Below are 23052 nucleotides of genomic sequence, written 5' to 3' on the forward strand. Positions count from 1 at the left end.
TGTTGAACCTTTAATTGTATCATATAGTAGGGCCTAAGACAGTAAAAGAGGTCGAACTGCAAGTACAAAATTTACTTCTACTTAAAAACTGATAGTGTCGGAAATTCCTACTTTTGCCTTTCAAGTAGGAGCCAAAATATAATGTCATCGAAGTAGGTTATTGCTGATCTATGTAGGTGTATCAGCAAAGTGGGTGTAAATTATCCTTAAAAGTGCCAAAATAGTAGACAAATTTCAACTCGGGAGTTACTTGACGTGATCTTGGATCTGATGGAACTTATCGGTATTTAATTAGTTGATCGTCCGTGGTGTAAGCTTTCGCAGATTTGATTTTCTTTTTGTAGAAAAAGTAACTTCCCGGGCATACGTTCTTCCGTTTCCCGGCTGCGGAACAACGCACTCGTTTCGCAAACCGCGGTGCCATTAATCTCGAGGATAGTTTAGGCATTTCTGTCCAGCGCAACGGGAGCGGCGAAACGAGTAATACGCGCGGGACAACGGAAAAGTTTTCAGCAACATTTATGTAGGACGATCCCGTACGGAATTTAACACACGAGTCGACGACCGCGCGCGCGCGCGACTCGCTCTCGAGAAAATCCTGTCACGGACACGCGACACGCGACAGGATGAGGAGGAGCGTGCGCTCGTCGTGTCGCCAACGGGGTTTTACTCATCCCCCGTGCTCGCAATTTCTATGGCCATTCAAAAACCCGCCGATCGCAATCGGATTCACGCGGCGGTCACGCACCAAAATCCTGCGTAGACCGCATTCGCGGCTGCGGCTCGCTTCCGCGCGAATATCGTTAATTCCGGATCGATCGGAATCCCTTTTTGGCGCGTTTATAACTTGCCTGACGGTGTTAACGTTGTGAAACACATACAACACGAAGAAACCCCGATCTCGACGACAACAACAACAAAAATCATTCGCGCGCAAAAGTAATTCCGTCATCCCGTCATCGGTCAATGTGCGATTCTGAGCCAATAGCTGGTAACTCTTCGTTTTATTCTGTTGAAAATACCATGTGAGTGTATGTGCAGCGAAATGGCGAATTGAAGCCTGTGTCCACGATGCTAGAGCTCGGTCCAAGTTGTAGTTCCGAGAAATGTGTAGCCAATCAAGTTGCAGCTATTCCATAAAAGCTGCAAGTTGATTGGCTACACATTTCTCGAAACTACAACTTGGACCAAGTTCTAGCATCGTGGACACAGGCCTTTAGACAGAGACCTCTTCGCTCGCTCGCCCCGAAGACGCGGAACGTAACGACGATAACTTTGCGTCTCGCTTCGAAATCAGGCCATTATCTGTCGAATAATTACTCATGCGAACGGAGTAGTTTGCAATCTACCGGGATTCTCCGAGCTAACGATAAATCAACCATCGTAGCCGTCCATCATAGTCGAACTATCAAATATGTAGCGAGGGGAAAATCATTCGCGAAGAATATATCGCCGTTTCGAACGGGTTTCCCTTCTGCCTGCCTGCCTGCCAGCGCACCTGGCTCTTCCTCTTTTTCTCTCCATCGCGCTTTTCGTTTCTCGTTCCCGTTTTGCATAGATGTTCAAAGTTCGGCGATTGCAATCTAGTCACGGGATCGCCATTTCATACGAGTGGAATTCGAAGGCGCGCAGACACGCGCCGCGAAAGCGCGCGTATAATGGACACACGTACGCCAACGGATGGAGATAACGTACGATTCTGCGACCCCGTTTATGCACTGCTTACCGTACACGCCAAGAGTGCACGTGTCGTCCGTTTTATCTGCCCGTGAATCCACAGGGAGAACAACGGGGTATTTTCTACAATCCGGAAAGCAAGCGGGACCCGTTTAATAGGCGAATTTAATTCTCTATTAATTTATGTTATTTCGCGGGATTTACAGAAATTTCAAAATATATATTTCCTTATCGCGTACCGTTTTAAATTCTTCCGCGTTACCACGCGAAAAGGAAGGTCGAATCGCAAAGCAATGTTGAATTTATCTCGGTACATGCAGAGTTAACTTTACATACTTGATCTCTCGCTTTATCGCTTACTACTTCACTCACCCCTTCATGCTGTTAAATGAATTTTCAATCATTATTTTTGCGCATTGTCAGATGAAGAAATATTTTTAAACAAAAACAAAAAGGATTTTTATCACTGTGAGAGGCAGAGATATGTATATCTGGCGCAATTTTTTTTACAATTTTTGTGTTGTTTTTAGCGTTCGGATTTTTCTCTGTAATCCGAGAAGTATAGCGGCTGGAACAAACGCAGATGTAATTTTACCGAAGGGAAAGACACGCGTGTATATACGCGATACACATCTCGGGGAAAATTGATCGTTTTATTTAACGCAATTCGATAGGAACGAACGAGAATCACGCGGGAGGACAATTACGAGGTATAATCGGTTAATATGCGATCCACAGTCGATCGTTCGCAATTCTTTTCCATCGGAAATAACATTTGAGGATACGCACCAAGTCGTTCGGCGTCACATCGCTCATTTATCCCACGCGCGCGTGGCGAAACGGGGCGCCCTATCTATCGAGATAATTGCGCGAGTTCCGCAAGTCGTTCGCGGATATTAAAAGCGTCTTATCTCGCTCACGAAACGGGCGCTGCTCCGAGCAAGGATAGTATTTTCGGACTTCGCTCTTATCCGACTTGGCGATTACGCGCACGCAAATTGGTGCGCTGGCTGATGCGAAGCGCGCAGACCGACGACGTCGAGAATTCCGTTCATTTGGTCGATCGAGGGAACATCCCGTGCTCCTCGCCCTGAATGAAATCGAGATTCGTTTCACTCTCCGCGTCAATAATTCATTTGCGTATCCAGGAAGGAGAGTTAAATAGGACGCGAATGTACGGCGGTAATAGTTTAACGGAGGGAAATATCCTCGGCGGATAAGCTAAATTTTCAGACTAGGGATTCGTACTAGGACAAACGAGTCGGGTCGAAATGCAACCACCGGAAGCGCCCCTCTCTCTTCCCCCCCCCCCCCATTACTGGTATTAATAATCGCGATTACGGTGGTGCCGGTGGCCGTTGGAGCGCTCCCTCGGGATGGCGAGAGCGTCGTTGTAATTGGCTCCGATAAGATAACAAAGTTCTATCACAAGCGCGTCCGCGCCCTGTAACTATTTGCTTCTAATTAAACGTCCCGCCCGGCGATCGATCTGTTTTTATCGTTGATTCGAGAGGTTCGCATGGGCGAACGTAGAAACGAGTCTTCCTCGAGTCTTCTTATTTACCCCCTAAAGGTACTTTCGTTACCTTTCATTAATCGCCATTGCTAATGTCGCGCCATGCTTCTGGTTTTCCTCTTTCATCGTTTCTTTTTTATCGTCCCAAAGGCCGGCCGCGGCGACACAGTGCCAGATCTTAACCGTAGATGTTTGCGAGCGAACGTAAAATATTGTGATAAACAAGCGCGCGGTTTTACACGCGGCCATTCTTCACGCTAAAAGGATTGGAAAATATTTTTTACGTTAACAGACTTTGCAAACGATGGCGCAAATTTTTAAAAACCGGATACATTCTATTATTCTGATTCTTTAGAGTTTCCAGCCGCGGATATCTCTTTTGTGAAATATGCATAAAGACCAATGTTTGTTGGAGGAATTACAACCGTGTCCGATCGTAAATCATTTCTCGAAAACATTCGGTCGGGCTGACGAAGAAATGCAAAGGGCGACGTAATATTTGTACGCAAACTTGCGTATTCACACGTGTACGCTGACGATATTTAATTTTCCGGTAATTAGAGGAAACACGATTGGAATTATCGATGGAATTCCGGTAATATTTCTCCTTTTAGCTGCGCATGAGAAATCGATCGCGCGGTATGCGCCACGTGAAATTCGACCCCCGGGATTGCTGCAATATTTTCCGCGATAAGGCAGAATATTCAACAAGCTTAAGATTTTTCAATAAAACTTGCTCCGATAAAATCCCCGATTGGACTACCCGACAGTAAAGTTCGCACTCCTGAGCACGAATCACATTCCAATATCATCAAATACCAATTAGCAGTGTGCGAATATGAGATAATTTTATATCTTCCTTAGAATTATGTGAGATCTATTCTATAGAATCATGTCTCTCACGAGACACAGAGATCTCATCTGAGATGATAACAAGGGACTTTATTCCGAACTCTTCACAGGCTCGCTCGCTTGTCGTCTCTGCTCTGTGACGACTCGCACTTTCGCGGTTATTTTTATGCTTGCTTGCATTCGTTGTTCGGCCGCGCCGTGGATATTTCGAAAGATACCGAACACCCTATAATTATATATCTTATCAAGCGCTTCTGTATCTCTTCTGTTCCCCTTGCCCCGAATTGAAGTAACGTGATCGTTTAAATTACTAAAGCGGCCGAGTAACGCATATAGTTTCGCAATATTTTTGAGACAGAAAGCTCTCTCACTCCCGTTCAATCAGCATCAACATACGGATATTCCGCGAGACGATACTGCTAACAGTGGCAGATCGAATCGCGTGGGAGACAAGTCGCGGCATAGAATTACGTATCGAATATTCGTGGATGCTGGGACATCGAAGACGCACGTAGCATACGTGTCTGTACACGCGGCCTACGTGCTTTGCCTTTAGGCATTAGACAATACCCGGCTCGCGTATCAGCGATGTACCTGTCGCCATTATATGTTCTGATACACCATCTCCCCCCTCCCTGCGAGGAGTAATCTCGCGTTAGTAATACGAGATAATTAACACGCGACATTTAAGATGTTTATTAAATGTTCATAATGGAGAACAGTATCTTCGCGTTCGGGATACGGTAATATTGGATCTCGAGAAGAATCGGGAAATATTATTATATTTAAGCTTTTCTACGAAATTATACTTTTATTCTTCCTAAATAAGAATAAAGTTACATAAAATATATATGTGTATGTGTGTGTGTGTGTGTGTATATACATATATATCTTGTATCTTTTATTTAGAAACGCATTTTGTTTATAATTGAGGATGTTGAATCCGAAGAAAATCTAATATACATGATCATGGAATTCTCGCGCTGTACATATTACAAATATATATGAAATGATGCCCATGTTGTTTAACATCTAAATAAAAGAAAAAGAGCGTATTAAGAAACTTAACAAATCGTTAATATCAAATGCATTCGAGCTATGATAATCGTATATTTTCCTAACAACTCGTTAGTAGATAATTCATTAGTACATCAAAAAGTAAAGATTTATATTTTCACGTCAATGAACGCTCCTGTAGTACACATAAATAAGCATACACTTTACATAAAAAGTAGAACGGGACTATTCGTTCAGCTAAGAAAAAGAAATTCAAGAAGCCCTTCCCTATTTCGAAATTTTTTTCCATTGTTTTTTAACTGGGCAAAATAACCCCGCTCTATTCTTTACAGCTTACACATTGTAGACACTCATACTATCATACAAATGAAAAATTGCAAAATGCACACGTTCAATATAACAAAAGTACAGTATAGTTGCTCATTTTGCGACGATCGATACGATCGAAGGATGTGCTGACAGTAGTAACAGCAAAACATAATATTTTCGAGATTCTCAACCCTCAAACACCACACATCAGTCGCCACTTTGAAACATCACACTGAGTTAGAATATCTCTTGCTTGTATCTCGGGTTCTAAAATATCAAATAAAATTAATTTTTTGCAATCGATACGTCAGTCAGTAATCTACAAGAATATGTAAGTCAAAATGCCACGTGTTTCAAATTTGAACTAGGTTAACGTAACATCATGTGTGATGTTCGAGGATTAAAACGGATTGCCGTATCTCGAAAAGATCGTTGGATTTCGTGTCCTTTATCACATTGGCTGTTGCGGTGGATACATTAACGGATACAAAACCGGCACTTGAATATACTGAACCAAGCACAAAGGCGGTGCTCTGGGGAAAAATTCCCTCGCATGCGGGTTTAAAGGTGATATTTGGATCTTGGAAACCTGATTGAGGTGCGTCTGCAATTCTTTTCGATCCATCCCGTATAAGTCAGCCTCTTCTAGATATTTCTTCCACAGATCTTTGCAGCAACCTATAGTAAGCAAAGCAACTGGATCGCCTACGACCGCCACGAAACACTTGGCCCTTGTTAACGCGGTGTTTAATAAGCGTGGATCTGTTAGAAAGCCATAGTCCTTGATTTTTACCTCGGCAGACGATCTGTAACAATCGAAAGAATCGATACCACGTCCGAGTGTTATCTAAAGGTGTGTATGTGCCACCAAAGCCGATACCTGTCAGATATCCTTGTTCGGACTGTGCTGATAAAAACTGCGGTGAATTGCTTGCCTTGGACGTTTAACACCCTCTCGACAGACACGTCGGAAAGCAGGCGCTTGCGCAGTTCGATTCGCAATCGTTGAACTTGTTCGGGATAATATGACAAGACTCCGATGGAGCCTTCATTGTACGGGCCCCATTGTTGCGTCGGCCATGCTCTCCTCAATTCCAGAACACGATTCGCTACCTCTTCCGCCTCCGTGGCGTGGTGATATCCCGTGGAATACGAAGCCTAACAATCAGAAGTCGATCTGAACGTTCTCTTTTCTGAAAGTTCAATTGAAGAGTTTGTGCTTGTGCGAAGAAACAGTTTTCTATCCATTGTCGAATCTCGTTAGGAAGATCCGATTTAGTGTAATATTTTGTCGATGGGCGAATGGCCCATAAGCATTAACCTGCGAATATATACAGTAAAACGATAATCTGAAATGGTACGCAAGATTCGTAGATAGATTGCAGCAAACTTTTCAATTGTACATTTTTCGTGATGCTTGGCAAGTAACCCATATACCTGTTCTTCCGCGCCGTTAACGGCATAAAATATCAACGGTTTCATAACGGGGTGCTTGAGCAGTTGCACGTTGGCAGGTTTAACCATCCCATCGTAGAACGTCTCGGAGGTGTACTTGATTATATCCGCGTGCGCGCGATAGTTCTGACACAGATGTATCCGACACGGATGTTCCGGCGGATAGTAGGCGTATAATCTCTCCAAAAGGCTAATGCCTAATCCTCGCTCGTTGGCCAGTACGCTGTAGATTTCCGGCGCGAGTTGCATCTGATCACCTGCCAGTAGCAGGCGAGTCTCTCGGTTCGCGAGAGACAGAGCGATCAACGCTTCGCACTCCATGGCCTGGGCCGCTTCGTCAATGACGATGTGAGTCGGCGACAGTTGAAGGTTCATCAGACAGCTGGATGTTGCCAGAGTGGTTACTATTAGACCGCAGTCTTGAAAATCTGCCGCAACCGGGTCGCGGAAACGACCGTGTTGGTCCATTAGGCAGTATTTCTGCACCGTCGGATGCACCTAAATCGCGAGAATAACCAAGCCTCCATTGATACAGTTCTCCCTGCAATGCTCAAGAAACTAGGCAACGTTGTTCACCTACCGTATTCAAAGCGCGCAATTTGTAATATATCCTAACGGGTCTAAGTCTAGGATGTTTATCCTGAATGTGCCAGACGTGGAAGAAATCCTTGATGTAAAGATCGGCGGCGCTGTTGCTGTGCGTACACAAAAGTATTCGGTTGTTTGTATTTTGTACGAGCATACGTAGCATGTGCGCTATGGTGAATGTCTTCCCCGTGCCGAACGGTCCCAGCAAGAGGACTGGCGGTGAACAAGTCTTAATCGATAAGGTTATCGCCGTGACTGCTTGCTTCTGTTCCTGATTGAGCGGCGAGTCCAGAAGTAGACTAGAGAGGATACTGAGATTACCAGCGTCAACCTGCAGGAAGCCGCGGATAATCTCGTTGTCAGTCTTGTGGTGTTCGTCCACGAATACTAGGTCTATGTCCTCGAGACTGTCCACCGCCAAGTGCCACTCGCAGAAGTTGAGACGGTTCAACACAAACTGTATTTCGACCTCGAGCTCGTTGTGCGCCTCCAAATTCCAAGAGGCCACGCACTCTTTGCTAAGTCTCACATATACGGAGTGCGAGCTCTTGTCTTCGATGTGAGCCTCAAAGACGCTATGCTTGGTTTTCTTGTGCAACAACTTGAGTAGAACGCTATTACAGCTACGCTGCAGAAGTCTGCCGCTCTGCGTATCCTCCAAGATGTCCCGACTGAGTGGGATCTGCAGTGGCAATAAATTTCACGTTGGACATAAGCGGATGAGAGAGAGAGAGAGAGAAAGAGAGAGAACAGTATGTACAATCACGGAAAGTTAAGGCAAGGGGGAGGTCTCCTAGAAACCAGAAAGAATCGCACCTGAGCGAAGAGCTCACCCGGCGGCGTGTATTTGGCGATGGTGGAGCCGTCGCTGTTGAACAGCACATAGTGCGCCGTGAGGCGTAACCACGAGAACTGGTTGTATCTCGAGAGCTGCTCGTTCCGGGCGATCTCCTCGAGGGTGATCATCTCGTGCATGCGACCCCGATAGTTGCATGGCGTCAACCGATTGTCCGACAGCGTGTTCTGAGTTAGGACAAAGTTCTCCTTGTCCGGGTACGGGTAGATCCGCGCCAGCTTGATCTCTCGCGGATCGGTGTGAGGCATGAAGGGCGAATAGAAGCCATACGGGTCCCTCCATCTCGGCGGTATCTGCGACTGCTGATAACTCGTCGCCCTCTGTATCCGCTCGTAGTCTTTGATGTGCAGGTAGTCCGCGCAGATCCTCTGGAGGTATCCTGGACGACTTAAGAAGCCGAAAACCAGGTCCTGCCGATACGTGCCGTGTTTCTTGGCGGTGAAACCGACCGTCACCAGGTACTGCCTTGTATTCTTTTGAGAGCTGTACGGCTCGGGACTGTGCCACTCCTGGCTGTTTGTCACGCCGATCTCCGCGCCGTCCTGGTCTCGCACTGACTTGAGGAAGAAGTTGGCTCGATGATCGTCAGATATCAAGGCCACATTCCGTAACTCTTGACCGCCTTCGGGACCGAGGATTGACAGGGGCATTAATGTGTCGATTGTCGAAACGCTACGAATACAATCTCTCTCTACTGTAGCGCGCGCGCGCGTCTGGATTTTTCGTACGTTCCAAGTACATTTTCAAATCGGAAACAAATGGACGATGACGAGCGAGAAAAACGGAGCGTGTCGATTTATCCGTAGTTGATCAAGGATCAAGTTTGAAGATTCTTCAACGATTATAAAATGATTATGCGTGTAAAGTTTGGAAACGTTAACTCGAAATATTCTTCGCTCCCGTCATCGCCGGCGAAACGGCGTAGCGTTAGGGACACGAGGTTTCAGCGACAACAATGACGATTTATCAAAAGAACACCGTGCCGGTGTCAACGACGCCGAATCTTTACAGCTTGGCGCTTTTCCGGCAAGTAATGAAAAAGTCGTAGAGACAAGGTGGCTCGTCTTACCTGTCGCGAGGATGACGAAACTCCACTCGTAGCTGCCTCTCTTACCAACGATTCTGCAGTTAACACTGCCGTACAGACGAATGTTGACGTTGCGCAGCGGCTCGCACGTGAGGACCGTATCCGGGTCATTGAGTCTGAACCAGCCGTGTCGCACCCGCTCGGGGAAGTCCGTGAGATATGGCGTGTTTCCGTTGCTCATGCTCGGCTCGTGCTCCGTAGCCGCCATGATGGGGGCGATCGTGGTCGATTCGACGAGGAACTCGCGTCACAGAACCGTCAGCCGTCACGGGGCATCGCGCGGCTCCTCTCGCTTACTCTCCTCTCTTGTTCCTCGTGCGCGCACGGCCAACGGGCGTTTCGTATTTTCGCGTCACACAGACGACGAAGACCGGCACGTCGACCTCGGCATCGCCGTCTACCATTCGCACGACGAGAAGTTTCCGACTGACGGCGCCGCCGGCGGCCGACGGCGACGGCGCGCGTCGACCCGAGCGCGCCAGTCGGCGCGCATGCGCGCAGCTCGTTGCCGTCTTTATTGACCGTAGATTATAAAGGGATATGTTCGTTAGCCTCCTCGGTCGGTGTAACAGAGATTTACCTTTGCAATCCCGCAGGGGCTGCGATACGCCCTCGATTGACGCTCGGCGGGAAGAAAATGTTGTAATAATTTTATGCTGCTAAATATTACGATCCAGGAATTTCGCGACGGTATCGCGTCGTCTGCCCTGACCCACGTTAAAAAACAATTTTCCGGAGTCACTCTTGAGGGCGTCTGAAAGAATAATCGGCGAACGGCGAGTTCGCCCTTGCACGAGGACATAAAAATTGAAGTTTATGAATAATTTCTCGGAACGTTGCAACTGACGCTGAAGGCATTTTCTTTTTCTCTCTTTCCCCTCGCTTTTTATCGCGGCACCAAGTTGCATCTGCAGGGAGGCAGGAGCCCCGCGTAACGGTAAATTTTCATGCAAATCCTCCGCGCCGCCCGCGTCGGCCGAGTGACTAAATGACGATCGCCATTATCCTCTCGCGGGAGTTTCCCCGAGAGGGGCTCAAGTATTGAAAAAGGGGGCGGCTGAGGCGTAAGAGCGACGGGTCCCCCGCTGTCGCGTCGCGTCGCGTCGCGTCGCGTCGCGCGGTGGATGGGGTTGAAAGCCTTTCCGACTGGCGACCACTTTGCGAATGGTGGATTTAGCAGATGCGGGACCATGAGGCGGATGAATAAAGAAGAGCGCATCGAGCTTTAATTATCAAGGCGATTTAACGGAGTGCCATTATGACGCAGACTGTTGGGGAAACAAAATTAATAATGCCCAGATAACTAGTGTGCGCACAAGTTGCTTTCATATTTCTAACAAAAATTAAAATCTTGCTACGCGTCTATGTTGTCTATTGTGCTGTTGTTTGCTAGCATTTCATGTCGGAAATGAAACATTTGCATGATCCAAACATTATGCTAGCATTAAGTGCTTGGCCAGGTGTAATAGATATAAAACATTAGCGTCTTGCTGCGCATCTATGTCGTCTATTGTGCTGTTCATGTCGGACATTTCATGTCGGAAATGAAACATTTGCATGATCCAAACATTACGCTGGCATTAAGTGTTTGGCCAGATGTAATAGGTATGACATGTTTATATCTGTTATAAAATGGAAAACAATGTGTGCTAACTCTTTGTTAACAGCAGGGTTGGGGAAGTTACTTTATAAAAGTATCTAGTTACAGCTACAGTTTTTTCGCCAAACATGCATAGTTGCAGTTACTCTCTTGTAATGAAAATAGAAATATCAAATCTGCATTTGAATTGTTAAGTGTCGATAAAGGCGTTTATGCGCAAAGGCAAGGCCTAATGCGATCTGTGGAGGTTTGAAATATATATATATATATAAAGTAACTATTGATGTAACTGAGTTAAGTTACAGTTACAGATGGAGAGAAAGTAACGTAATTCGTACACGTAATATTTGACAGGTGTCTGTTTTTGCTTTCTATTGTGTATTTTATTATCACGTTATTATTATATACCTATTTATATGTGTAGTTTATATCGTCTCTTACGAGCGTTTTTGTTTCAACGACTCGTTGTAGTTTTGTCACTCGTGCACAAAACAGCAGCCCCGAAACATGCCGCGAGATCCACCACTGTCTCTCGCGCATCGCACTCTGCCGTGTACGCACCGGAGCTGTTCCATTTGCGCGGCTGACGCGAATGGAGAAAAACACCCCCGGGAGTGTCATGAAGGTTGACCGGAGGCGGCGGCAAATACGGCATAAAGCGCGCTCGATGTTCATGAAAAATGTGAAAGAGGAGATTAAAGTACCTGCAGATAAAGAGAGAGAGAGAGAGAGAGAGAGAGAGATTCTTCCCGCGGAGTACACGTATTTTCGCCGCGAATTTAAACTGGATATTCGTACTTTGTAACAATTACGCTACAATTTTCTATGACGGACGCAGTCCGACCTGGTTCTCTTCCACGCGAAGCGCCGAGAACGACGTAAAGCCTGAGAGCGAATTCTAGGAGCCGAGTGAACTTTTTTTTCCTTCCCTTCATTCCTCTCACTTAGCACTGCACTCCCTTTGTCTTGGAGTCCCCCTCTCCCGAGTTTTAACCCGTTCGCGAACTCAGAGATATTAGCACCTCGCACACAAGGTGGTCAGGGAAAGCTCGGAGCTTTCCAGCTCCGTTAAAATAATCTCTCGTCAAGATCAAAGAAGCGGGAGGTTCGTGGAGCACCGACCGCCTGTACCGCGGCGCGGCGCGGCGCCTCCGAGCTGTATGAGGTACGGGTGCGACGTCAGCCGCGTTGAAGGGAGATGAAAGGTGAGAGTGGAAACCACGGCAGAGGTGGAAAACCGGGACCGATCATCCTTTTCGAGGCGCGGACCGGCATGCCGGTCGCGCGCGCGTATCGTTAATTAAAATCTGTCGTCGGCGACGCGCGGCCGCTGCGAGAATGCGCTGACACGACAGCCCGGGAGGAACGGGGTGAAAAATCGCGCTAACGAGACGGCTTTCGTTATTGGCTCGGCGCTGTGATACAAAGAACTATATCGTTATCGAGAGCGCGGAGAGAAAGAGAGAGAGAGAGGGAGGGAGGGAAAAAAAGAAAGAAAGGAAGAGACTGCGCCTGTCTTTCGCACGATGCTCCGTTTTTAATAAAGCCGTATCGAGACGTGTCATTTAGCCGTAAGCGTTCTCTCTATATAACAGGCACCTCTCTCGAATCATGATGTTGGGGGAGGGTGGATTGTGCGACGTACGCCTGAGATAAATCGCCAGGATAACCCGTTCAATTCCAGGGGAGCTAATCCTATCAGCGATCGACATTCGACACATAGAAAATATGTATTTTTCTCTTTCTCGTACGATGCAATGAAATAATTAAATGGAAAGTTCGTTTACGTTGTCTCTCGATGGTAGATCGAAGCGCAAGATATATCGCCAAGTCCCTTTCGTTTCAATTAGCGTCAAGAGGGAACGGAGTCTTAATGAAAAATTATTGCGGTTCTCGAGAGCGAACGTTGCACTTTCGGCAGTGCATGTGCACGAGCATGTGCCGGTACATGCACTCATTAATTATATTTGTCGCGCCGATTCACCGCGATGCACTTAAGCGATCATAAATAATGCGCGTGTGCGCACGTGCACTCCGCCCCGAGGGATGGAACGGATTAAGATCCATCAGCGCAGCGACGCAATGTATTTGGATGTTGACGGCCCGGATTTATTCGGGCCGTAACGAGTGGACCAACCGATTGGCGCTCGGACGCGAAGCGCATACCGACCGCTCGCAATTCGCGGCAGCTGCGAATGTCAGGTGCGAGGCGTACGTCTCGCGGAGATGAGATAAAAAGAGAGGGAAGGAGAGAAGCGTTTCAAGTCACGTGCATCTGCCGCGTTTATTCCCGTAATTTATATGACTCCTATCGTTCAGACACCTCCGCTAACGATCCGCCTGTCGTGGATTGAATAAGCGAACGTTCGAATTTACTGCTCATTGTCAGCAGAATTATTGCAAGAGAATTAGAAAACAGGGGTGTATCTCGGGAGGAGGGGGACAGACGCATCTGTGACAGTCACGTCGTCACGCGCGATTTCTCCTCGACGAAACATGATTTGCATGCGAGTGAGACCGTTAATAGCCGAGCCCCTTCCTCACGTCGAGGTAATTTTCATCAAGGAAATTGTGTACGAGGTCAAATGCCTTCGCGGAGCACATGTTATTCCCGATGACATATCTATTCTCATTCGTTAATCTACAAAGAGGAAAGTCTTCTATTATGAAATAGGCTCCTAATATGAGATAGCGGGGTTTCTGCTAAATTAACAGACATGGTCTATTGGTTCCACCGCGAATTTATCGCCCTTGGAGTGAAATCTGTTTAGTGGAAAATCAATTGTTAGATTGTGTAATCGAATTTCGACGTTGAAAACCTACTATCTCGTAATAGAGAACTTGCCTCTGCGTTTATAAAGAAAATTATTGCAAACAATATACGGTGAATACTCTCTAAATTTTGTGGAGTGGAATCTCACTCTTTTGGAGTCTGGGAGTCTGCAATTTCACTTTTTGTCTTAGAACGAACTAATTCACTTTATTGGAGCAAATATTCACTCGAATAGAGCGAGGGGGTCAGTGACACCGTGATTTTCGAGTGAAAATTTCACCCGAAAAATTGTAGAGAGTATGTCTGTCCCATTTTGATACATCTCTACGTGACGGAAGAGAAAATCATTAGTTTCCCCGACCCGTTCGTGAGAAGCTTGACTTATGTCTCCTCGCACTGTGATGCACTTCTGTCACGACTTTTTCTCCGAGACGCGAGACGCCGAAGGTGTCTCGATCACACAGAGACCCTCGTTGAGTTTTTAGCGCGAAAAAGTCCCCCGCGTCTCGGCTATACATTAAACGCGACGACGAATCGACAGGGACATCTATTTCAGAGATTCGCGACGCGAGATAAGTCGTCTCTTTCTCCACCTCTCGAGAGAACGTCCCGCCGCGTCGTCGGGCGACATCGTCGGGGACAATGGTGTCGCCAGGTGTCGGAAACGTCTCTGCCGTTCGCCGCGGGGTTGATATCGCGATAGAATCACCCCCCTGATTGCAATTGGAGACGACGGAACGGGATGTTTTACCTTGCTCCCTTTTCCCGGTGATAAGAAAAGTTATCATCGCCTCTCTTTTTCTCCCTCTCTTTCTCCCTTCATTCGTGCGACTTCAAATTACTTGATGACCGTGCGGCTATCGTACTATATTAATTTGAGAGCGGAATGATAATTTTTCTTCTCTGTCAGATTTTTTATCTGACAGCGGTGGGACAAGTTTCAAGCTTTTCCCTCAAGTGTATAGGTAAATCGATTTTATCATCTCTCCTTGCTTCGACCCTATTTTCGTCCAATGAATCGCGTATAAGACATATGTATATATATATATATATCTCTCTCTCTTCCTCTTGTATACGGTTTTTTAATCAGTTTGAAAGTAAGTTTTTCACTTTGACCCAATAAAAATGTCAAGATGCATGAAAAGCCTTTCACTTCATATACGGAGAAAAATTGGGGAACCAGAAAGACGAGAAACAAAGCGCGTTGGTATCGAAAAAAAAATAGACTGCTACAGTGTGAATTAATCAAAGTCGTCAAAGAGAATACGACAAAACCCGCTGCGAGGGCGATCCATAGAACTTTTGTTTGTGGAGTCTACTCTATTTAGAAACCAATTCAGCTGAAATTCGCGCGGCATAGCATTAATATTACGCGGATTACGTGCAAGGAGAGAGACCGGTTGAATAATCTAGAAAGGAAGCTTTCAAACACTGGCTAATAAATTACACCGTGCCATTAGATCTCATGCGGGATCTATTCGACTGAATCTAAATTTAATCCCCCCGAGCTGCAAACGACAGCAGGTCAGATTAATATCGATAATCTTCGATCCCGTCGACCGAAGATTGCGCTGTTATTAGCTTATATAAACCGAATAATTTAATAAATATATATTTTACCGATGTAGTCCTTCCATGACCGAGTGAGTCTATATTCAGATTTATGTAAGGAGTACCCTCTTGTTTTCGGATTAAAACAATTTTTTACTCCATTCAAACTCTTAATTTGATAAACTAGAAAGTTTATCGTTAGATAACAGCAATAATGATAAATCGAATCGTAAAGCCTCCCTATAAACAGGAAGTAAGTTATTTTTTGTGTTGCTACATTGTATCCCTATATAATATAATATAAAAATCATATATAGATGTACAATTCTCTTTCTACTTTGTTATATTACTCAGGTATTACATAGGAATATATTACAAATCTAATCGCATCCGTGGAAAAGTTTGGATCTTTTACAAGCTTCACTGCGTTTCCGTCTAGTGGCGAGCTATTTTCCAAATTGAATTTAAACGAAGCGAGCGGCGAAAGGATTAATTTAGTTTTTTTCCCGCAACTTTTTCCAGCTGATTGGAAAATGTTTCCTTTCAGAAACGTGGAGGGCTACGCGAGGGAGCACGAGGAGGCGTCCAGGAACATCCAGCAGTACCTATCGAACCCCATAAATGCTTATCTGCTAGTGAAACGGCTGACCACCGACTGGAAAAAGGTCGAGGAGCTGATAACCGAGGACGTCGGCAAGTCTTTCGTCGCCAACATCACGAATTCCAGGAGCGATCTAAAATTCCCGACCGACGAGGACCTGAATGGAGCCGCAGTCGCTTTGATGAGGCTGCAGGACACGTACAAGCTCGAAACCGCGCAAGTTGCGAGGGGTGTCCTGAATGGTGTGCAATACAGTACCGGATTGACCGGTACGTATAGCATCTCTCCTTGCGTCAACTGTATGACTCAATTTATGTTACAAGTATCCCGGAAGCCTTACACGTCAAACGACCCATTCACTCGAAAGTAAACTTCAATTTCTATATCGAAGAAATGATATTTAATGCAGTATATACGGAGATGTCCCTCTACCTAATTCCTCTTTCTCTCGGAAATTTAATTAAAATTTCTCTGAACCTTTACGAAACTGTTGCAAAGGAACCGCGTCCTCTCTAATGTAACGTCAAATCCGACGAGGAGAGACCGGGCTCGCTGTAGCACAAAGAGTCATTCATATTAACAACGTGCAACGTGCCGCTAGTTTTTCCAAATTATTTGTATGAAAAAAAGGCGCGCACGGTAGGCGGGGAATTTCCGCGGCGCGGAGAAAGACTAAGAGCGCGCTTTGCGGTGCGCGGAAGGAAAATTAATTAACGAACAAACTTTTCCGCTATCAGTATGCCACGCCCGCGCTATCGCGTGCGAGCCGAATGGGAAGAAATTGCATAGAACGCGATCCAGATTGCACGCGCGCGCGTGTATATTCACTCTTCCCGTTTTATTTTCCACTTGCGTCACGCGTCACAATTTCCACGTTTCAGCGAGCGACTGCTTCGAGCTGGGCCGACAATCTTATCACAATCGCGACTACTATCACACGGTGCTGTGGATGCAGGAGGCTATGGACCGGCTGCAGGAGGAGCAGAACGCCACCACCACCACCTCCAAGCCCGACATTCTCGAATACTTGGCGTTTTCGACGTACATGCAAGGTTCCGACAGTAAATTACAATATATTATGCATGTCGTAGACGCGAAGGGCGCGGGAAAAATTTCTATGGGAAGAAAGCCTTGCTTTTCTGCCAGCACGTTTCAAATATGTTATTCCGTTTTTATGACCGGCCAGGTAACGTCGCCCGCGCTTTGAGCATGACGAATGAGCTGCTCGAATTGGTGCCGACACACGAGAGAGCGTTGGGAAACCGTGCATATTATCAAAAGGAGATCCAAAGCAAGGCGAGCCAGTCGAAAAAGAAGCGCGGTGAGGATGGGAAGGACGATACAGCGATACCCGAACAGGTAAAGCCAGGATTAACCGCGATCAGCCGTGATCCTCGTCAACGTAATTAAGAGGGTGTTGCAATTTAAATACAACTCACGGAAATGTACATTTTGACTAATTATTGGATTCGCTGCGGCAAATTAATTTGTCGTTTATCTCGTGCTTAACGCGAAAGATACCGCGAAACAATGGGGAACTTTTCGTCGGCTATTATTTTCAACGATGCGAAATCTCGGCGAGCAATCCGAGTTTTCCGCGAGCGTCCATAAAGTTGGTTATCGCGCTTGCAGAACTTCACTGTCGCCGAGGAAAGGGTGAAAACGTGGGAGGAAATGACGGAGAGGGAGAGGTACGAGATGCTTTGTCGCGGCGAAGTATCTATTCCGCCGGAGGTGGAGAAGAGTCTCAAGTGCCGTTACGTCGACCGTGGAATTCCCTTCCTGAAGATCGCGCCGTTCAAGGAGGAGGAGGCGTATCTGGATCCGAGGATAGTTGTTTATCACAACGCGATATACGACGAGGAAATCGAGACGATCAAGCGGATGGCTCAACCTAGGGTAAATAGTCGCACTTATCGGAAATTATCGCCCGCTGAAACACAAACGCGGCACCGTCTCCGCGCGCGCGCGCGCGCCCGACGCCGCGAAATTGCGAGAATTCCTCAAGATAATGGCAATTACGTGTTGCAGTTTAAGCGCGCTACGGTGCAGAATTACAAGACTGGTGCCTTAGAGATAGCGAATTACAGAATCAGCAAGAGCGCGTGGCTCCAAGAACACGAGCATAAGCACGTAGCGGCGGTGAGTAAACGCGTCGAGCACATGACGAGCATGTCCGTGGAGACGGCCGAGGAACTTCAGGTTGTCAATTATGGCATCGGCGGCCACTACGAGCCACATTTCGACTTTGCGAGAGTAAGTTGACCATAAAGGCTGAATTGGAACGCTCTTCCGCGCGCACCAATTTCCCCTTATGCTAATTAATCTCGCATTACAGAAAGAAGAAACGAATGCGTTCAAGAGCCTCGGAACTGGCAACAGAATTGCGACGGTTCTGTACTACGTAAGTTCTAATTTTCTACGGTTCGTGTTGCTTGGAATGAAGATGTAACGTTGTCTTATTGTCCACAGATGAGTGATGTCGAACAGGGAGGCGGCACCGTGTTCACCGCCATCAACATATCGCTCTGGCCGAAGAAGGGTAGTGCGGCGTTTTGGCATAATCTGAAACCTAACGGCGAGGGAGACTTTAAAACCAGACACGCGGCTTGTCCGGTACTTACAGGCTCGAAATGGGGTATGTTTTTTCTGGCTCCTAAAGTTAAATATTTCATTTCGCAAGTATTGTATTACAATTTCTCTTTTAGTGGCGAACAAATGGCTGCACGAAAGAGGTCAAGAGTTTCATAGACCATGCACATTGGAGAATCAGGCGACAGATGAGGTGGACGTTAGGCACTGAAGAGAGCGTTCCTCGACACTGTGACAGAAGAGAGATAGAAGGGGTGCGATAGACAAGGTAGAGAAGTACTAAGAAATTCCTGCTCGGAGTAAAGAGACATTTTACTTTCGAAACGGCGACTCCGTAAGGAAGTACGCGCGGTGCGAATTGTCGCTCAAGAAGGAGTAAGAACGTTTCGGCCCGCGTGCAAAAAGCGACAGTGCAATTTAGCGTAGGTAGGCAAGCTGCGAGAACGCTGCTCGCGTTTACGAGAAAGAACGTCACTACCGCATACAATTCGCGTAACTTAACATTCGTGCCGCAGATCTGTATGATGATCTTTCTTGTTGGTTTACTGTGGAACACGATTCCTCGCATTACGACAGCGATTAATGTTTCCTTAATCTTCCTGATATTCGGCTGCAGGCGAAAACCGGTAAGAAGCAACAGAAACTATCCGAGCGAGATTAATCGACCACATTGTTTCCCGTGCGCTTTTTCCTTTGGAACGGAAATCCCGTGAGGCAGAGATTGCTGCCGCGCGAATTGCTGCAATTGCGATGCAACAAAGTTACTCTTTACGGCACGGACTTGCGTGTGTTCTGTTTGTAGTCCGAGCCAGCGTTGCCTGCAATTCGTCATCTTGCAGTTTATGTCTACGGCGAATGTAACGTAGAGTAGTTGGAGTTAGATGCGCGAGAGCCGAAATAAACGGCGAGTGTAAAGCGGAAAAATGAAAGAACAGATTTCGGCAACTCTTTCGCTCGAACGAAACGAACGAAAGAGACGAGGAAAGTGAAAAAGGAAAAGACAAAACCTCGCATAGTTGCGTCGATTTGTTACATGCGGAATTTTCTCCGGTTGAATCCGCGGCGAGAACGAGATTCGCTCCGTTCGCTAACGCGTAACGTTAATTGTTTCTACGAAAGAATAACCGATACGCTAATAATAAGATATTACACTACGCATCATAGCCAAAGCAATAATAAATTGCGCACGTTCTGGCCAGTCTCCCCTTATCGTAGTTATATAGTGCGACGTAGAGAAGCGAAGAGCGCGATGTAATCATTAGCCCGTAGATTAATTGTAATTCGAGCGTGATCGTTAACGCGACCCACGAAGCCGTATCTCAACCCCGACATTATCGTGCTGTAACGAGATACTTCCGCTGAGATGTTCCAAGACCGAGGATCTCTCCTGTTGCGACAGATCATTTTTGTCTGTAATAGCGGCTGTAAATAGCGGATGGCACGTTGATCCTGCATCATCCGATCCTCCCGAGCAGGCTGTATACGAATCTTTTGTATAAAGGTGGACGACGCTGTGCTTCTTGACGGCGATGTAGTACACACGAGGATAATCCCGCACGTCATATTCACGATCACCCTATTGTAGCGGTGCTCAAATTATAGTTGGGTTTATTTTAAGCAGTAAAACTATTCGTATTACTATACGTAATACGTGGTGATAAAAACAGGAAGACATATGCTTATATGTTTTCAAAAGATGAAGGAGTCTAATTAAGAAATAATCTTGGAAAATCACGTAATTGCTGGATTTAAATTTTCTTCTTAAAAATATAGCGCAGATAATTCGTACTTTATTATTAATTTTTGAAAATTAATATTTGTGCCGCGTCACTAGATACCACGTTTGCATTCGTTTTATTCGTACTGAAAATTTGGGAACCGCTACTCCATGGGATTATAGATGGCCGAGTATCCGAAATCGATTGTTAATATTTAGCACCAGCCAGTACTAACGTGAATGTACGAAACATTACTCCCAATCGAGATTCCAGCAACGAACGTGCGCCAAGACTATATCAATCGATCAACACAATTACTGCGTATATATTATATATATTATTTAAAAATTATATCGTATTTCGATAAAAATCTACCGTTTACTTTGCTGAGAAACATATGTACATGAAGGTCGCCCTGTTAACTCGTAATAGGATCACATTTTTACTGTACTCATCTCTAGAATCATATAGCGCTTCGAAAGTGATGCTTATATATGCCACCTTTCTTATCTTTCGTTTTTCCATTTTTTAAAACTCACTTTTCACTCTCTTAGAGATCAATTTATTTAGATATACTTAAATATTGACTGAGTATCAGAGCCTGATGATTTTATCGATGCTACAGTTTATATTGCGTCGTAAACTCTGCACATATTGTGAGTTGTAGAAGAATTCCTTTTTAGTTATTTTCGCGCTTTGTATAATTCAATTCCTTTATATTAGATATGTATATTTGTTAAAATTATTGCTGTAAAAACTCGGTTTTAAGGACCAACGCGTTTTTGTTACAAGACAGAAGCGTGTACGTTAAACGAGGAATTATTTAAATTGGAGATGAACTTTAGTTAGGAAATAAGTCCCAATCTAAAGTAGTACTTGAACGTTATTGAAGTTACGTTTTAATGGCTACTACACAGTTACTTGCTACTTTTAGAAAAAACCTGCAAACTAAATTTTCTACCAATTATCTTGTATATACCACCTCGCGGAATATTGTGTCACCTACGTCATTTAAGAGAATGAATTAAGATTAATGGCGATCAGGAATGCAAGAAGAAGATAGTTCCTCGATCGCCTCGTTAAGTGCGAGCGACTGATATCTATCTAATTGTGATCACCATCGTTTTGTTAAAAAACGAAGAAAGTAAATAAAGTGAGAAATGCATCACAGAAACGCCGTTCAGCTCCCAGTGAAGCGTTACTCATAATTCGCCAATTGTGTATCAATTGACGAGGATGTTAAGAATAGGGAGACTCGCAATTATCATAATAAACACTCGCAAATTTCAATTCCGAAAAATCCCATTGTAAAAGAGTGCATTCCTCTTTCTTTGATATATTTTTTTACATTACTTTATGTATAAACATATTTATTTCTATATAAAATTATGATAATAGTAAAGTTCCCTATTATGAGATAGGCTCTAATAGTGACTGCCCAGATAACCAAATCTGTCGGAACAGATAATTGATATATTCAATGTATTGCCGGCACATCAGCAGAAATACAAGAAAATCTGCACACATAACTGGACCTGCAAGAATAATGCATAAATTGCTCACCAAAAGGTTGCTCCGCCCGATGCCTCCCAGGCCGCCGCTTCCTCTCAGAATCCTCCATTTCGCAATCAGCATAACGCGGCACTCGCGAAAAAGGAGCTAATGATATCCAAGTAACGCGCGACACGGCACTCCCGGCGTGAATCGACGCGAGCTCCGTTACAGCGAGAACGAGGAAAAAGAGATAGAATCGCGCGCGGGAATACGAGCCGCCACGACGGCGTCGCGCAAAATAATGGCGGGAACGTTCCGGCGAGAAGGATTCGGAGATACGCGGGGCTTGACGCGTCTCTCACGTTGAGCGGGACGATCTCGCGGCAACGTTTCTCTCGCCGCGCCGCGTGGAAAACCCGGGTATTTCTACACGCGCGAAGAGGCGCGAGTTAAAATTGAAGCTCTGCATACCCGCGGCGCCCGGCGAGGACCCGGCCGGGGATTCTCGCGAGATTTAGGCGTCTTGGTGGATCGCTGGCGCGTGAGTTAATAATCTACGCCGCGATTGTTCAACTCGACCAGCGCTTACTCACCACCGTCGCGAAAAGCGTCACGGCGACCGTCGGCGCGGGGAGACCGGTCCGCTGCGTGTCCGCGACGCTCCGCGATGCTTCTCATAACAGAGGCCAACATGGCGACGGTACCAACTGCGCGGTACTACGCGAGTATCACGTTAATATCACTCGCGCAGTGTATCTCAAATGAAGGCGTAAATTCGTATGCCTTTTATTGATGAAAAAAGAATATAATGGACCAACAATGATGTTGGCGCGAGATCGCCCCGTTGAACGCTCGGTCGCGAGACGCGTCGCAAGCCTCGCGTATCTCGTAGTCCTTCTCGCCGGAACGTTCCCGCCATTTCGCGCGACGCCATCGTGGCGGCTCGTGTTCCCGCGCGCGACAGTATCTCTTTTTCTCTTTCTCGTTACAGCGGGGCTCGCGTCGGTTAACGCCGGGAGTGCCGTGTCGCGCGTTACTTGGATATCATTAGCTCCTCTTTCGCGAGTGCCGCGTTGTGCCGATTGCGGAATGGAGGATTCTGAGAGGAAGCGGCGGCCTGGGAGGCATCGGGCGACGACGCAGCAACCCTGTGGTGAGATTTCTTTTATTCACCCCTTCGTCTATTCGAGCCGTAGGTTCGAGCGATTCGCCCGGAGCGTTCGTCAAAGTCTGTCGGTAATCAAACACGGGAATGCTCTGGTCTCGCCTGGGCTGCTTAGTGGAAAATTGATTGATTGTCAGATCGTGTAACCGTTGCGAAAAAAGATTTGCGACTGTCTCATGCCCATTCTACACCTAGGGATGA

The 23052-nt window shown here is 46.1% G+C and overlaps 2 protein-coding genes across 2 annotated transcripts in view; one reads left to right on the plus strand and one right to left on the minus strand.

The window, feature by feature from the left end:
* Window positions 1-21492, plus strand: part of LOC105569550 (prolyl 4-hydroxylase subunit alpha-2) — an 82753-nt gene extending 61261 nt beyond the window's left edge. Inside the window, exons 3-10 of the mRNA XM_012026107.1 lie at window positions 15829-16151; window positions 16764-16934; window positions 17069-17241; window positions 17515-17781; window positions 17914-18138; window positions 18221-18286; window positions 18355-18520; window positions 18591-21492. Coding sequence (XP_011881497.1) covers window positions 15829-16151; window positions 16764-16934; window positions 17069-17241; window positions 17515-17781; window positions 17914-18138; window positions 18221-18286; window positions 18355-18520; window positions 18591-18685 — 1486 coding nt within the window. The 3' untranslated portion in view covers window positions 18686-21492. The remainder of the gene's footprint in view (window positions 1-15828; window positions 16152-16763; window positions 16935-17068; window positions 17242-17514; window positions 17782-17913; window positions 18139-18220; window positions 18287-18354; window positions 18521-18590) is intronic.
* Window positions 4935-9813, minus strand: LOC105569549 (probable helicase with zinc finger domain). Its single transcript, XM_012026106.1, has 6 exons — window positions 9340-9813; window positions 8231-8892; window positions 7407-8096; window positions 6809-7324; window positions 6252-6529; window positions 4935-6177 (listed from the first exon to the last, which is right to left on the minus strand). Exons 1-6 carry the CDS (start codon window positions 9563-9565, stop codon window positions 5823-5825), a joined length of 2727 nt encoding a protein of 908 aa, XP_011881496.1. The 5' UTR covers window positions 9566-9813; the 3' UTR covers window positions 4935-5822.
* Window positions 21493-23052: the final 1560 nt, after the last annotated feature.

This window comes from Vollenhovia emeryi, unplaced genomic scaffold, assembly GCF_000949405.1.
Source record: "Vollenhovia emeryi isolate VEMERY1.0 unplaced genomic scaffold, V.emery_V1.0 DF939123.1, whole genome shotgun sequence".
Taxonomy (NCBI): domain Eukaryota; kingdom Metazoa; phylum Arthropoda; class Insecta; order Hymenoptera; family Formicidae; genus Vollenhovia; species Vollenhovia emeryi.

What these genes read in the sequence shown, in the direction of transcription:
- LOC105569549 (XM_012026106.1), bottom strand. Translation starts at nt 9,565, where the DNA reads ATGGCGGCTACGGAGCACGAGCCGAGCATGAGCAACGGAAACACGCCA. An exon ending in CGGGTGAGCTCTTCGCTCAG is followed by an intron (nt 8,097 to 8,230) that starts GTGCGATTCTTT and finishes TTGCCACTGCAG; the next exon opens with ATCCCACTCAGTCGGGACAT. An exon ending in AATTGCGCGCTTTGAATACG is followed by an intron (nt 7,325 to 7,406) that starts GTAGGTGAACAA and finishes CTCGCGATTTAG; the next exon opens with GTGCATCCGACGGTGCAGAA.